This window comes from Nanorana parkeri, unplaced genomic scaffold (assembly GCF_000935625.1).
Source record: "Nanorana parkeri isolate BGI_ZX_2015 unplaced genomic scaffold, ASM93562v1 scaffold1694, whole genome shotgun sequence".
Taxonomy (NCBI): Eukaryota; Metazoa; Chordata; class Amphibia; order Anura; family Dicroglossidae; genus Nanorana; species Nanorana parkeri.
The window spans coordinates 157,253-175,088 of NW_017307962.1; the positions used below are offsets into that span (position 1 = coordinate 157,253).

Here is a 17,836-nt window from a genome sequence, read left to right on the forward strand (position 1 = left end):
AAAAGTCTGTTTAATTAATAACTAATGTAATACTTATACCATGAACCATTGTGGTAAGTTAGTTTGCTAGCTTACAGTTCCCTTTCTTACATGCAGCAATCACAGCCTCCAGAGTGACTTTCCATTTAGGTAGAAGTAAAGCGATATGAGCTATGAGTGATACTTGGAATATTGATAAACTTTGCCATTTCACTATGTCACTTAACATTCATGTTCCGCTGTGCCTGTGCAGCAAGATTTCTGCTGCGTCTGCTGTTTGCGGTGTGTGAGTGCCAAATAAAAATCATGGTATTTGCTTTGTACTTTGTTTTACTGTCAACAAAACATGGTTAAAAGGCACGTTCAGTTTAAATAAACATGTTGCCATCATGACTGTCTAGAGATACATTTATTTATTTTGTTTTCTGTAGTAGTTCATGTTTTTTAGGTGTTTTTGATTTGGTTTAGCTCATCCATTTAGTAAATTAGAATTGTCTAGTGTGTATGTCCATATAGTGATCGCAGTTGGGAAAAGGAATTGCTGTCCATTGGTGAACTCACTACCCGCAATCTACGTTTTACCCAGCACGTATAAGTGCTAGTCAGGACGTGTTATACGAGTACAGTATAGGCTGAAAGCAAACACACTACACGCACCTCTGAATAAAAATAGAGAACATTGAGATAACATTAAAGGGAAACTACAATGCTTTGTAATCAGTTTAACTTTTTTTTTCTTTTTTACAAATACACATTTAAAGCGATCCTCTAACTATAGTAACATTCTGAAACCAAGCTATACCTGTAAAAGAAAAATGTAAATATGTACCTTTTCTGCTGTGTCAGTACCACAAATGCTGTTCAGATCCTAAAAAAATGTATGCTGAAGTCCATGGAGAAACTGACACCTCCAGGTCTACCAATCTCAGGGGTTCCCTGCAACTCAAAATGGTTCCTCCTGCTGACCTCTTTGTCACTTATGTTTATTGTAATTCAGGGAGGTCAGCAGGAGGAACAAGTGACAGCTGTGGAGGACCCAGGAGATTGACTGTTCTAAAGAGAGTTGGTTTTCCTTCTGAGTTTAACAGATTACTCAGGATAGGAGCAGCATTCAACGGCACAGGATGCAAGAAAGGTGAGTATTTAAACTGTTCTTTTTACAGGTATTCCTCAATATTAAAAGCTTACTACAGCAGCTGGGTTACTTTAACAAGATGTGCACCCATGACATGGATTATGCAGAACCTTGTGGATATTCTAAAGAGCACAGTAGGAGTTTTTTTCCTTTCAGACAGTTGGACTGAGCTACTGAGGGAGTTAAGAATTTGTAAACAATAATTAGTGTAAATATTTACTTCAATTATCCAATCATGTGGATAAAATAAACAGTAATTTGCTTTTCACATGATTTGATAAACGAATTAAAGGAGAATTATGGGGAGAGTGAAATACACTCATCCCCATAATCAGAGTCGACGTGTGACACTGAGGCTATATTGGCTCTATTGATCGAGAATTAAGCGATCAAATACCGCTGATCACTCAGTTCCCGATCATCTCTCTGCAGAGAGTGGTGACTATCAGTCACCACTCCCCGCAGGGATTCCCCCCTTCCCTCTCCATTCCTCCAGCACTGACTGGAGGAAAAGACACAGAGAGGCAGAGCCAACTGTCAATCAGGCAGTGGGGTGTATCCCGAAAATATTGTCAGTATCCGTCCCAGCTGCAGCACGGCTCTGCACTGTCAGCATATAGTGAGCAATAGCCCGCGATATACTGAGTTTTGGGTCACAGGAGGACATTAGTATATGTCCTCCTGTGACCTTAAAGAGAACTATGGTAAAATAAATGTTGGGCCTTTTAATTAGCTCTTTTAATTATTCACACAATTTATTGTAAGAAGATTCTTAACTCTTTTTCAGCCTTAAAAAGAAAGGAAGTTGCACTCTGAACTTCTTGCTGCCATGTACGTTATCCCATCACTGGATCAAAGACAATCCACCCAAGTTCCTCTCGCAGCGTTTCACTTACAAAGAGCTCTATAAAAAAGCTCATTGTGAGTGAAACGCCTTAGCTGAAGGAACTTGGGTGGATTGTCGTTACATAGTATTTGAGGTTGAATAAAGACACAGGTCTATCAAATTCAACCTTTCTTTGTCTGTGTTTGTTGTGTGTGCATGTCTATATAGGAGTCCCTTTATGGTCATAGTTTTTAAGAGTACCTGTACTTTACGGTCTCTTAGGAAGGTATCTAATTGATCCAGTTGTGGGATAAAGTAAATGGTGGCAAGATGTTCTGAGAGCGGCTTCCTTTCTCTTTGTGTGGTATATGGGGCTGGATTGAGCTGTGGTGACACCCAATGCTGAGTGATCTGAGAATACAAACTTGGAGCGGAGCAGTGGGATATTTAGTACTTACCATACAGTTCAAATATATGTATATTTCAACAGTATATCATTATTTTACCTGGAAATCCGATATAATGATTATTTAAGTGCTGCATTATTCATTAGGTGATTATTATGACCACTTGATATAAAAAAAACATGGTAGTATTGATCACTATGACACTCAGTTTCACATACAAGGATGTCATTTTCTTTTGTAAATAATGTTATGTGTACTTACATTTTATCAATACAGTGTTCACTATCACCTCTATTTGTATTGCGATAGACTGTACATGTTTGTTACTTATGCAAGACTTTAATTTCTGAGTTACAAAAGGTATTTTCTCTTCATTTATATGCCACTTTAAAGACATCAGCCCATATTTCAATAAAGAAATGGAAGTGACAGATTTGTACATGGATTTGTAACAAACAACATTTAACCCAGCCGCCCGTGTAACATGAATTGTTATTGTAGATAAATCCGCAGGGAAAGTACTGATAAATTAGCAGTTAAAATTGACAAGTGACAAAACATCATTTGTCTTCTTTCAACAGTGAAGGTGATATCTGTGCATTTCAAATAATGCCTTTCCCTGCGAGCCAAACTGCGAAAATAACAGGCAACGGTTGTGCAAACGTGCTATTCCTCACAAATCCCTTTTTTATAACAGCCTTGCAGCGCACCAGGCGATTATTCCCCATTGCTTTAAAACTGAAGGTTTTTTTTTTTTTTTGTTTTTTTTTACTGTATATGAATTACTGGCTCTACAGCTCTATGGATTTACTGTAGGGCAATCCCCAGCATGTAGCAAGGTTCCAGTGTGTACCTTTCGTGCAGCCCCACATGCGTGCCTACTAAATGTCTTTCTGAATAAAACAAACAATTTGTTAAGTCTTTACTGGGAGCATTCCAGACCTGATGACATTTCAGCACGAGATCTCAGTAGAATACTATTTAATCCTTATGAAAGAAGATTTGGTATTACAAGCATACATAGAGGTAAAAGGTTCCATACTTTCCAGTCCCACTGAGAGATCTAGGGTTGCTACTGGAATGTTCAAGATCATGTATGGTGTATTCTAAGCAGACAGCCAGTGCCTGCTGCTTGTCTGCATATATGCTGTGTGATGTAGGGAACAAACTTGAAAGCACATGTAAGGCAAAATTTAATAAACACACATATAAAATACATGCATATTTTCCCATGATTTAGCCCTTTAATGAACCTTTAAGTGCAGACAAATAGCTGGTTATCTGCCTGAAATGCACTCAGCTGTTTAGTATTTTTGTGGACTGAACGGTGTCAGCACTGCCCATTGTCTTTTGCTAAGCTACTCCACCACTCCCACATATCCACATCATAGTGACTAACTGATTTATAGTCCAGGATAAGAACAGAGGGGGCTAGATAATCTCTTAAAGATAACACAGACAGAGCACACAGGACAGTTGTCACAGTTTGACTGATGGCAGAAGCAGCATATCGCTCCTCTGCCCTCAGTACCCGCCCCCCACAACCAGGAAGTTCGGGGAATGGAGGACATCTTCCCTGACCCGGTGGAGCACACAAAGAACCACAGGTAAGTGTCGGGGGTAACAGGAGTTGCAGAAAAGTACTGGGCGTTTTTTTTACCTTAATGCAGAGAATGCCTTAAAATAAAAAAAAATGCCCTGCCTTTAGTACTACTTTAACAGACCAAAAAGAGAGCAAATAAGTAAAGTTCATTGTTAGGGTTAACATACCCTTTAACTAAGAACGAGATGACAGCTAGCAGAAATTATGTTCATTGACTTAGTTTTGAAAGATAGCAGCTTTATTGAATAAGACCAATATCATTATCAAATAACATTCATAGCAGGCTGAAATCATCTTTCTCTAATCACATTATCGCTACAAGAGGAAGAACAGTTACATTTTTGTCAGAAGTATGATGGTTAAAAGAGCTATTTTATAGATATGTTCAGGGCTTGAAAAATGTTAGGATGTCTCACCAGTCAGTCAAAAATGTCACCAGTCAGCATGACCGGACTATAGTCTTGCAATTCGGGTTAACATTTTTTAGGGACAGACAGAGCTTTCTTTAGGTGGTATTTAATCACCACTGGGGTTTTTTATTTTTTACTATATAAAATGGAAAAATGTACCGTAAACTTTTTTAAAAAAAAATGTTTTCCCTACATTATGTTAGAAAACATTTATTCTTACCCATATATTTGGTAAAATATAAAATACGGGGTCACGTCGGGTAAATAGACACCAAACATGTCAAGCCCTAAAATTGTGTGCGCCCGCAGAAACGCAAAAATCTACCACAACTAAAATTGGCCATGGCGACGCTTTAAACACTTTTACTGCTCATCAGTTTAGTGTTATCAGTGATTAATGGCACTAAAATTATTGCTCACACTCCGACGTTCGTGGTGATATGTAACATGTGTGGCACAATAGGCACAACCGTTGTTTTTGCACGTAGGATTCATGCACCCGACGCATGTTTGCATGTGTATGTGGGGGGTGGGGGACTTTAAAAAAGATTGTGTTTTTTTATTTTTTTATGCTTTAATTTTTGTATTCTTTTTTTATTTTTTTTACACTTCGCTTTATTGCTATCACATGGGAGGCTAAGATCCCCCTATGTGATAGCCAATTTACATAACAGCTACTCTTGGAGACATCAAGGGTCTCGAGACCGGCAACGGCAGTGACAGCTGCTGCTAGTACAAGCGATCTCTAGAGATGCCCGATCGCTTGAATGTAAAGCTGCCGTTTAATTACAACGGCCGGCCGGGAAGCTACTCGTCCAGCTCTGGCGTCCTCTCGTCACACACGAGAGGACGCGCTGATTTTTTCAAGACCTGGATATGTTGTTTGAGTTTGTGTGCTTATTAGGGGTTAAGTATTCACCAATGAGACTGACATAATTTCAAGGTTCTTCCGATTTCTTCCTAAATTGGTTAATGATTTGTGAGACACGTGAAGCCTAATAGACACATTCCGCAATTACTCAACTTTTTTGGCACATTATACCACCTAACATAAGAATAGAGCATTCTTATGTATCCAATGTGTTAGTTTTATAGATAAACATATATATGTTTCTCTTACCTGTTTTGGGGCTATTTTAACAAAAGACATTTGACCATTGGTCAGCAGGGCAAGGGGGCCACCAAGAGACTTTCATGTGGTAGACTTCCAGAATGCCAAGACATCCTTGTATCAATGAATGGAGTGTTGATTTTCCTTTTGGGAGATAAACCCTAAATATGAAGCAGAAAAAAATATGTATAATGTTTATCTGTAATCTGATTTACTAAGGGACATAAACCTCTACAACAGAGGAGAGAGAAAAAGAAAGAACATGAATAAGAAAATGTTTTATTCTACATAGGTCATCTTCAAGCGTGGTAGAATGAACTTTGCCCAGGACCCCCTGGTTTTTTGTTTTTTTTCCCTTTTTTTTTCCCGTTCAAAACGTTTTTTATTGGTTTTAAGTGCATTAAGAAGTTATCACATGTACATATGCAATGCCGGGCTTGGGAACATGACATCTAGTATGCACAGTAAAAAGAAAGGTATCGTGAAAAAAGTCTAAGAAATCATCAAGTAGTCAATGTAACTACAAGCAACACTTTAGCATGGATCTTGTGTCAAAGATGCAGAAAAATTGTTTGAGTTGTCTGGTTCTTAAGGGGAGGGGGAAGAAGGGTAAGGCATAGAGGTAAGGGAGGAAAGTTGGCATGGTAGGAAGAAAGAAAGAAGGAAAAAGTGAGGAAGGGGGAGAAATAAGGATGAGAAAAATATGTGGGAGATGGAGGACCCACTGTTTTAATCAACCTTATCTAATGTTACTTAATCATGTATGGCTAACAGGATTTATTGCATATTGATAATTGTGACAGAATAAAGGTTTGGGGTACATTAAACCGTGCAGATTAAAAACGAAGATCATTTATACATACTGTCTTTTTTTGTAGGTGAAACCTCTTCTTGAAACCTAAGGAGCCATCCTTTTAATGAACCATGAAGCTCTATGGGCTTCTTGCCGGGATTGTGCTGGTAATGGTGTCTTTGGTCTATGCAGTTAGCTTTCCTGAAGACGATGAACCTATCAACATTGTAGATTACCACTGTAAGTAAATGTTTACTTATGTTAAAACGAATAGGTTGCCTGTACAAGTAAATTATTTTAGAATATAAGCCACTTTCTGATTGCTTATGGGTTCCTTTCATGCCATTGGTTGCAATCAGTGATTAATAGGTGTAATCTATAATCTATATACCTGTATATAGTCTATATGAGGGATCACTTAGTTTCATTTATGTCCACTCTAGCGTTACTAAAAGTTGATGCCCTAATAGAGCATATGTCATTTGAGAGAGATGCGAGTCACATTTGCTGACATTGGTCATATTTTATTCATTTATATTCAAGGCGCTGCAACAGGGATTTAGTTCAAACCCTTCTACACCTAGTATATACAGCTAATCAATCCTGTATATTGATTCCTGAGCTGTGTAATCCAAAGTGATGGTGTATCCCATTTTAACTTGCAGATTCAAGGCAATATCCAGTATTTAGAGGACGCCCTTCAGGCAATGAATCACAGCACAGCTTGGACTTTCAACTGATGTTAAAAATTCGAGACACACTTTATGTTGCTGGAAGGTAATTTCCTTTAATCTCTTTATTTAAATTGGACTTGCATTTTGATTTTAGCTATTCGTTTTTAACACACATGAAAAAATCTTCTGTTTAAATGAAAACAGTGATCTCTATCAGTATTTTGTTTTTCATGCTTAGAAAGTAATGGAATGGTAATAAAGATCTACCAAGTCACACTGAGCTGCCATGTGATACACTGTGTTCCAGCTTGCCTCACTAGCTTTTACGATAAAAAAGCTTATCGCAAGAGTGACAAGAAAGGGAAGATTTATAGATTGTAACTTTTTTGATACTGTTTAAGACGCTTTAATAAAACATGCAACAATAGCATGAATAAACCAGAGCTACAGTCAGGGCTATATCATATTGAAAATATGCCATATGCTTATGAGGTTGCTAAGCTTTGGGGTAGCATAAAAATGTTTCACAGTTAATGTTTAATTTTATTTTGTGTTTCTAATAGCTATGACATGGGAGTGATTTTGTAGCAGACACAGAATTGCTATGCTTTGAGGTTTATTTTCTAGGAGGAATTAAGTTGCAGTCAATAGAAGGTCTGTTTTGCAGTGATTCCAGCAATCTGAGAAATTTACATTTTGCAGTGAGTGCAGCTTGAATTACTACCTGTGTTATCCAATGAGCTGCTAGTGATCATGACACACCAGCAATTTGTAGCTGTATAGATATGTACTATAGTCGGCTACAGCAGAAACTCTGTAGTAGGCTACAAATATCCAGAGAATGTACTCAGAGAGTGTACTAGCAGCGTTTGGGTTTCATGGCAGCGCATGTACCAGTGCAGTACAATGTGTGTGGGTGCTGGATTGCATTGCTTTTACTTGCAGCTGAAGGATCTGGGACTAGGGGAGTGTGAGTTAGCAGCGTGAACTGCATTTTGAACTGTAATGGAACAGCATCAACGATATATTTTATGGGGGGTACTACGGAGTGTCTGCATTCTAAGGATAACAGACATTAAAGTGCCATTCATTTTGAATACCACCCCAACACACTAGCACACCACACTTCAGTGCATGTGCATTGTAACACATTACAACACACAGATATGAATGATCAATGTGTTTTGAAGTGTGTTAAAAATGCTATGCATGATTTTAGGTGAGTTGCAACCCATTTAAATTGAATAGGCTTTATAAAGCATAGGACAACACATTGGTGTGAACCGGATCTTAGAGTACCTGTATATCTCACATACTGCCCTTATACACTATTATCAGGTGGCTGGTTCATTATAAATATATTCTCATGGGAGAGAATATATTTTCACAAAAGAGTCACAAAAGTTACATGATTGGCATGTTTTATTGGACAAGGTCATCACAGAGTAGCATCTAGAATATTGGTTGTACAATTTCCCCTCATTGCTTATCGGATGTTGATTGGCAATGGTTATTTCTTGCCTACACATTATTCTTTTGATGTAATTGACTATGATTTGCAGTTCTTATCTTTGTTCTTGTGTCTTCAAGCTGCACCCCCTCAAATTATTATCTGCCATTATGTTTCCTAAATCAAAGGATATTTGTGAACTGCTAGTGATTAAAAATACAAGTGTCATTTGCTGCTCTACCAATAAATGAATGACAGTAGTTCTTGCAGCAATCTACATGTACATGTTCAGTCCTTTTGTTCATTTTCTAAGCTAGACTAAACAAATGGCTGCTTCTGTGTGATTGGTGGTAATTATTTGCTTTTCTACAGTTTCTATAAGTGAGTTTCACTGTGAATAGTCAGGTATGCATACAGTGTTAATTGTATTCCTTTTATTAAACTTTGAACTGTTTCTGAAAAGTTAGCACATTAGGCAGTATGTTTTCTTATAAATAATATGGTGAAGTATTATATCCAAGCCTGAATATCTCTTGGGTAAAACCCGATGCTCTCTTTTGTTGGAAAGACATGCCTAAGAACAATGAGTAAAGAGTCTCTGTAGATGGACGTGTTTAAGAGCTCACTAAGACAACGATTGTCCACCTTTAAAAACACATGGAAAGAAAGCTAAATTGCTCTGTCAGAAGCAAAAGACAACTGAAAGTGATAAGCTTTTAAAAACATGGAAAATGTAACCCAGCAGTAACCTCCTTCACTCAGACAAAGAAATTTGTCTGGACTGCAGAACATATACATGGTCTGTCAAGGTCCGTAAAAACACACTTGTCATGCTACGCATGGATAAATCTCAGGCCAGCTCTCCATTTCCTAAAGTGTCTTGTTTCTTCATCATCCACAGAGATCAAGTTTATGCCGTTAATTTAAATGAAGTGCACAAGACTGAAATTACACCAAGCAGAGTAAGTGAGCCTGTTACAGGTGTGCCGTCAAATATGGGTTTGACTCTTTAAAAGCAAAGGAAAACAGACAATGCCATTTACATTTATCTTTTGCTTGTTTTGCTTCTTCAGAAGTTGACGTGGAGATCGGGTCAAGCAGACCGAAAGAATTGTGCAATGAAAGGCAAACACAAGGTATTTTCCAGACTAACCTATTGAAGGCTAGACATCAAAAGATGATGTTGATAGAGAGAGGAAGCTTAAGACTTCTAACGTTTCATGTTTTTGTGATTCAGGACGACTGCCATAACTACATCAAGGTTTTTGTTCCAAGAAATGATGAGATGGTCTTTGTCTGTGGTACAAACGCTTTCAATCCCATGTGCAGATATTACAGGGTAAGGGATTAGTCTTTATCTTTTATGTTCCCTAATACACATTATTCTTCATGTGCACAGCAGGTATATTGTTCCAGATCAATGCAGAATTGATGTTAGAGCCACTTTGGGAATTCTTTAGACATACCTGTTTACAAAGCAATAGAAGCCCTAACTATCCTGGTAGTACTTCTATCTCTTGCAGTATACATGTGGATTGTGTGGTTATTTTTGGCTACTAGGGTTCTCCTTATGGAGAAAGCACAAGTCATATAGTAAGAATATGTTGTGCTGACTACAAGGGATAATTTGTGAATTATTCTTTTCTTTCAAGAGCTATATGTGCATAGCACCTTCTTAACTCCAAAGTGCACAGAGATGGTGTCCACCTCTGATTAAACTAAATCTAGATCATAAAATATTTGTATCTAATAGGTAGACCTGCAGTCATTATAAATCAACTCAGTACATTAAAAGATAAAAATGTATTCTATGTACAAAATAAAGTTTTACAATAAGTATGCATCGGTTAAGGTAACGTAAATATTCTCATCTGATTTGTCTTCTTCAGCTCATTGTAATGTTTTGTTGCTAAATTTTAAATGGTTAACCTTTGCAGTTAAGTACTTTGGAATATGATGGGGAAGAAATTAGTGGCTTGGCAAGATGCCCATTTGATGCCAGACAAACCAATGTGGCTCTCTTTGCTGGTAAGAACCATTGGCTTAATAAATGGTATGATATGTGCTTGTGTAAATTGTTACAGTGTAGCAAATTCCTATTATAATTATGCTGTAATGAATTGAATGTAGACTTGTCTACTAATAAGTGTTTCAGCTCATATAGCCAAGATTTCGTTTTCTTGTGTATTGCTTATGTGTATTTTTACAGCACTATTACAATTACAACACGTACTAGTGCATTCAGCACTCAGAATATTTATCCTTCAGTTGGCAAACTTTCATATTAGGACCTGCTTTGCATTGCAACAACTTTCATATTAGGATCTGCTTTGCATTGCAACAAGTCCCACCCACATTTGCTTGGAAGTGGGCTGAGCTCTTCAAAGTGGGTGTGGCTTTTGTTTTACCAATATGACCTAATTTCACTTTAAAAAATCAGATTTAGCTAACTATCACTGTAATTGTTTGTCCATCACAATCGGTCTGTGCATATATATCAGTACATATCTCTGACATTCTATGTCCATCAATTTCTGTCACTCTACTTCCTTCAGTGCCTCTCAGTCTGTGTAAGTTTTGTTTTTATAGAATAATATACCATTTGCTAAGAACTACTAATGAAATCATTGATATTATTTTTGAGAACAATGCATTCTTGTTCTCAAAACTAACCCTAAAAGAACTCAAATAGCTGGTGATGCATATAGGACTATGAGAGTCCCTCCACTATACAAAATAATTCACCAGCTGTGTCAACATTATTATATATTATTATTAATATAGTTAATAATATAGCCAAGGCAACAGGTACCAAAGCTCCCAATGGATTCACACTCATTTATACATTATCAGGTTCTGCAGGGACCATAGAGTTGGGATTCTCTTCAGTACTATAGATATTTCCAACGTGCAGAAGGTGAATTGAAGCCACTATAGTTACAGATTTTATTAGTTGTAGGAATTCACACTTTAAAGCACCATAGCTTCTTTAATATATCCAGGCAAAACGAATATATAGCTCTAGCCCAGGGGTAGGCGACCCTGTCACTCCAGCTGTGTTAAGGCTACAACTGCCATCATGCTTCTGTGAGTTATGCCCATGGTTGTCAGTCTTTCACTGTCTCATGGGACTAGTAATTCCACAACAGCTGGAGTGTTGAGGTTGTCTACTCCTGATCTAACCTTTCATCTATCCCTTTCCTTTGCTGTCCTGTAAGAGCTATACTTCGGTCAATATTCCTGTCAATTCATAAGGCTGTTTTACTGAGAAATATGCTAAAGGATCTGTCTCTCTCCATCTGAGTATTTCCATGTCTGCTTGTTTCCAAACACATAACTGAAGGCATGTGCTGTATAAAAATCATGGTTTTCAGGTCTGCTGACATTGAATCCGCTAGATATGAGGAGCAAAGTAGCAGGCAGACTTTATTTTTTATCACAAAAGGTGCAATAATATTTTAATGAACATTTCTTTCTTCATTAAATGCATTTATAGAACTGAGAAGGGATATGAACTTCATGGAGATTCAAGAAATTAGCTTGAGAAAGACAGGAGGTGCTGCTAGAGTCATGAGTAGCCTATGCTGTACTGTTTTGTTAAGTAAATGTGAACCACAAATTCCTCAAACCAGACCTTACTGAACATTTTCTAGCACAAGTTGTTTACTGTATGATTTATATAATAATTCTCCTATAATGTTTTTGTAATTTTATTTCTGCTGAACAAAAAATGTTTATTTTTTTTTCTTTTTATACAATCCAAGTTCAAGTACTACTCATAGTTGGTTCAGGAACATGCTTTATGTAAATCATCAATTGAAGATGATTATTTGTTTATTACACTACAATGCTTTATTTTCAACCCCCTCATCTCGCCAGTTTTGCTCTTTATTTTTCTCTTAGATGGGAAGTTGTACTCGGCTACCATGGCAGACTTCCAAGCCAGTGACGCCGTGATCTATCGGAGCATGGGGGATGGATTTGCTCTGAGGACAATTAAATATGACTCCAAGTGGCTAAAAGGTACTCAAGACCCGGCAGTTATTAATGACATAGAGATCAGACACCTACTTGATATGGGAATGAAGCGTGACTCAGTTTAATAGTATTTCTGAGAAATATGATGCATATTAACTACCCTGGATCCTTTTAGGCATGACACAGCTGTATGATGAAACTAAATGTTGCATGCCGATACATCAAGGCCTTTGCTCTAAATGCATATTTTTTCCTTTTTTGCAAAATGGTTCATGATTGATTCTACCTTTAAAAAAAAAAAAAAGCTCTAATGTAAATCCTTTGAGGCCCTTTTACACTCCATTAGACAGCATTAAAGGCTGCTAAATCAATTAAGCTGGAATCCACTCATATTTCTACATCAGGTCAGGAATAAGTAATCTTGCAGGGGCTCATGATAACTTTTTACATTCAAGATGCGTTTTGCGTTTCTCTTGCGGTTTATATAATATATGTATTTCTCCCTCTCCAGAGCCGCATTTTCTGCACGCGATAGAGTACGGCAGCTACATTTACTTCTTTTTCCGGGAGATTGCTGTGGAGCATAATAATTTGGGCAAGGTAAGCGTTAAACTGAGGATGTTCTAATGCGTGAAATGGAGCTAGTGATTGTGGCATGTAAGGGAATCGCATCCTGTATTTTTTATGTTTTGTTATTATTGTTTGTTTTAAAGATAAACTTCAGGCAGACATCTAAACACACAGTTCATACACATGTTTTTGAACATTTTTTTCCTACAGAATAGTTTGAATTCTATTGTGCCACTGTTGTGATCTAGGCACCCCTGTCAGACAGAACAATCAGGTCCTGGACCTCACTGCAGGATACACTGCAGTTAACTAACAAAACCTGGTATGAACATACCCTAGCCTATGACTGGACAATAAAGATCGCAGTGCACTAATGGGATCATCACTGGTTAAATGGGCAATACTATGCATTGCAGGGGAGAATGATTGGCTCACTATTCTGTCTACATAGCAAAATAGATTCATTTAATTATATATTTAAAGTTGTATCACATCCCCTGCTGCTCCTTGCACTACAGTAGTTTGAGGAGTGGGTTGTGATGATAGAGCTATAGCATAAATGGCTATAGTGTATGAAGGTGACAGAATACAGGGTAACCAGCCACTTTGTGCACAGACTCTAAAAGGGTATAATCTAGAATGGTATCCAGCCTGTGACACAGATTTGTACACATTCGCCTGTACTAGACACAATAAAGCAAAGCTTATTTCTGCATTTTGAGGTTAAGCAACCTTCCAGTTTGCAAATACTAAGAATCTGCCCTGGTTCTTATAACAAGCTAGCACTTGATAAATCTCTCTGCTATTATGAAATTATCCATGAGCCTTGGGGCTGTTCATTTTCATCTGGTTCTTAACCACAGTTTCTGTTAAATTGATATTTGCTTCAATCTTTTCTATAATTAATCTTCAAAGCTGGACTTTACATGACCGAAAAGACTGATGTTCATTGTACAGCCCAGGTGTGTTACAGTTTGCTAAGTCTAAACAGAGCAAAATAAATAATATTACTAATAATACATGGATTTTTCCAAGAGCAAAATGGCTGGCAGGATTCTGCATGACCCTGATTAGGAAACCACTTTATTTTTTGGCATGGATTAAATGTATAAATATGTTTATATTTCAACAGAGGTTCCATTGTGCCTCCCAAATGTTAAATATTTAAATGACACAAATGCAGTTTATGATACTTTGGCTGCATTATAGACATTCCACTGTAAATTATTCAACCGTTTACGCATGGTTAATTAAAGACTTCACAAGAGGTGGGGGATCTGTGTGAATGTTATGGGCTTTGCTCAGCGGTGCATTAAAATGGACATCAGGCTGTAGTTAAATACTGTCTGCTTTCTTTTAGTAACCAATTCAGATAAACTAGAGCTATTGCTTAAACCCAACTAATGCTATTGCCCAAAAACTGGGAAGAGAAAGACTTACACATGTCTTTATTATCGATTTTGGCAGTGTAAACTTTATTTAACTAGTATTAGGGTTTACAAAAATTTGCCTTGCCCCACAAGAACAAAAGGAGAATTTCAGGTCTAGTTTGTACGGTTATGTAATTCTAAAAAAAAAAATTCTCCCACTATATTTTAGGACCTGTTGAGATGTCTGCGATTTCTTGCACACAAAGTGCAAGGAGAGTCCGGTACCATTGTTTTCAATGCTAGTGTTCTCATGAATGTGTTTTTAAAAGTAAAGTTTGCTGCAGGTTAGCTACATTCCACCAAGCTCTTCTTCAATAAAAGTACAATGAAAAATGAATATATAGATTTAAAAGCAACTAGCTGTGATTGTATAGTGGTTAGTGCTCTGCGTTGTGGCTACAGCAACCCCGGTTCGAAACCTGGGTCTTGGTAGTTGTGCTTGCAACATTACTCTCTTTAGAGAATAAGCTCACACAAGCAGAACCCTCCTGTATTGAATTGTATTGTAACTGTACTTCCTCCTTTTATTTTGTGAAGCACTGTGCAGACTTTTGGTGATATATATACCCTGTATAATAATAATTTTTAAACTAACATACGCGCATTCGTTTTCGCAAAATGTTTTCCCCAAGGAAAAAAAGGAGAAGAGTTCTCCATAAGAATAGAGAAAGTGTCCAAAGTGACCAATTAGATAATGCCTTTATTTATATATTTCTAGGCGAAAACCTTTTTCAGTTTTGTATAGAGTGGGGAAGGGTTAGACCCTCTGTCAAATTTTTTATTGTTGTCTGTGTGCCATTAAGGAGATGCAGTCCTCTGTTTGTGCTGGTGACCATTATCACCATTGGGGAAAAGGCCAACATTTTAGAAAACACCTGGCAGGAATTGTAACTTTTCCCTCTATTCAAAACTAAAAAAATTAAATAAAAAAAAAGGCTATACATATGCTATAATTTTTCAGAGAATAAGATATGAATCCTGGTTGGTTACTGTGGGTGGGTCTCTACCTATTTTCTGTTCAAATTAATCCTGTCGTATTATTCTCTGAAAATATAGCTTAAAAAGGATCCTTATAACACATGCTACTTCTGAAAAGGTTGCCATTAGCCCTTGGTTTAAGATAATTATACAAGAGGGACTTTCTTACTGTATATGTGTATGCACAAAGGCCAAATCAGCACATGGTTATCATATACTTGGACTAGCTGCGGATCTTTGTTCAGTGCCAGACCAGGACAGTGTATGTATATCTCTACCAACAATGTTAAGCCCTAAAACATGCACCCTCAAATAGATTGAAAACAGAGAGGGGTAGAGAGCATTCTCTTATTTCTAAAAGGAACAACCTTAACTGGTCAGTATTATGTTTTAAAGAGAAGTCAATCAAGCATTTGATTTACCACTTAAAGAGAATTGCAGTTTGCCCATTTAGGACAACTAACATGTTCCCTTCACATCTACTTTTGAAGACAATCCAGTTGTTATAAAATGGTCCAGTAGTTTCAAAGTAGTGGGAGACTGCTATTATTAGAGCAACAACCTAAATTATTGTTTTCTTGAATTTAAAGTGAAAATCTTATTCAAAGTCTTATAGGAACTATTCCTTGTTGATGACCACTTCCATTTTCTAACAATGCTTTTTGCTTTTGTTGCCATTTACAGGCTGTACATTCCCGTGTTGCCCGTATATGTAAAAACGACCTAGGTGGATCGCAGAGAGTCCTGGAGAAACACTGGACATCATTTGTAAAGGCAAGACTCAACTGCTCTGTTCCAGGGGATTCTTTCTTCTACTTTGATGTTCTGCAGTCTATAACTGACATAATAGAAATCAATGGAATTCCCACTGTTGTCGGAGTGTTTACTACACAGCTTAATAGGTAAAGAGAGGAATAATCTGACATCAAACTCAGACCTTCACTTTCGTCTTGGCTTTACAATTGCTTCTATTGTATTGTGAACACTTGAAAGATTTATTCCTCTCCTTTTCTGCTCTTTTAGTATACCAGGTTCAGCAGTTTGTGCTTTTACGATGGATGACATTGAGAAATCATTCAGAGGAAGATTTAAAGAACAAAAGACTCCAGACTCTGTTTGGACAGCTGTATCTGAAGACAAAGTACCAAAACCAAGGTATAGGGGGTTTTTTTTTTTTTTAAAGCAGCACTTTAAATACAGGCGTGTTCCATTCCATGAATTAATGAAGCATTGGCTTTTAAAGTCATAAAGAATTGTGCTAAAGGTTTTATTGTGGTCGTATTTCATCTTTGTTTTAGGCCTGGTTGCTGTGCAAGACATGGCCATGCTGAAGATTATAGGTCTTCCACTGATTTTCCAGATGACACTCTGGCTTTTATCAAGTCTCATCCCTTGATGGACTCTGCAGTCCCATCTATCAGCGAAGAGCCTTGGTTCACAAAAACCCGTGTCAGGTATGATATCAGTCACCAATCTCATTTTGGATACCTAGCAATGTTTTTAAGTAGTGGAGAGTATAAAAAGATGACCATCGCTGGTCTGGTGGCAACTTAAAATTTTGGATTTACCCTCACGTTCACTACCAGTGACATTAGTGATCAAGATAATTAGAGAAAGGGAATCTCCCTAAAAGAGATACAGACAGAAATGAAACCAAACTGGGGTTCCAGCTCACCACCCTATCCAATTCTAAAAAAAACGTTTGGCTTACTTTAGAACTATGCTTTAAGAAAATTCCTATAAATATTAAAATTTGGCAAAGCACCTATTTTCTAATGACTTTTGTAAAGGCTACTGCTCATACTTTAGCAATTTCACTATTTTAAAGGCCAGTGTCTCATCTTCAAGCTTGTGAAAACACTGACATTTCATATGCCCCTTACTTCCAGCCTAAGAGCACCTGACTAAGTTGGTTCAAAATCAAAATCTATTCAAAACTATAACAAAAAAAAATGGCTATACATATGCTATACTTTTTCAGAGAATAAGATATGATTCCTGGTTGGTTGCAGTGGGTGGGTCTCTACCTATTTTCTGTTCAAATAAATCCTATCATATTATTTTCTAAAAATATTATTATTATTATACAGGATTTATATAGCGGAGGAAGATTTAACATAGCTTAGAAAGGGTCCATATAAAACATAGGCAGGGCTGGAATAATGGGCCAGGTGTGGAACCCCTTGGCAGGGACGAATAATGTCCAAAAAGTGCAGTACAAAAGTATAATCCAATCGGGTAGTCAGGTCCAGTTCCGGGTCGTGGCGGGCAGCAGGAATCGTAGTCGAAGGGTCAAGCAAAAGGGTCGGTAGCCGCGAAGTCAGATCAAACAACAGGTTCACAGGAGGGAGCTGGGTGTTCACCATGAGGTAGAATAACTCAGCAATGAGTCAAGGCTCTGACCAGGTTTAAATACACAGGGAACCCAGGACCGCCCCCTGGTTGCCAGGGCAACCAGGAAGCTTCCCCTGTCAGAGTCTAATCACAAGGCT

The 17,836-nt window shown here is 37.5% G+C and overlaps 1 protein-coding gene across 1 annotated transcript in view; it reads left to right on the top strand.

The window, feature by feature from the left end:
- The window catches only part of SEMA6D (semaphorin 6D), a 65,845-nt gene that overhangs the window by 36,315 nt on the left and 11,694 nt on the right, over positions 1-17,836 (top strand). Inside the window, exons 2-12 of the mRNA XM_018571183.1 lie at positions 6,350-6,504; positions 6,930-7,041; positions 9,290-9,350; positions 9,462-9,524; positions 9,626-9,727; positions 10,326-10,416; positions 12,292-12,411; positions 12,878-12,966; positions 16,029-16,246; positions 16,368-16,499; positions 16,643-16,798. Of these exons, the coding sequence (XP_018426685.1) occupies positions 6,396-6,504; positions 6,930-7,041; positions 9,290-9,350; positions 9,462-9,524; positions 9,626-9,727; positions 10,326-10,416; positions 12,292-12,411; positions 12,878-12,966; positions 16,029-16,246; positions 16,368-16,499; positions 16,643-16,798 (1,253 nt within the window). The 5' untranslated portion in view covers positions 6,350-6,395. The remainder of the gene's footprint in view (positions 1-6,349; positions 6,505-6,929; positions 7,042-9,289; positions 9,351-9,461; positions 9,525-9,625; positions 9,728-10,325; positions 10,417-12,291; positions 12,412-12,877; positions 12,967-16,028; positions 16,247-16,367; positions 16,500-16,642; positions 16,799-17,836) is intronic.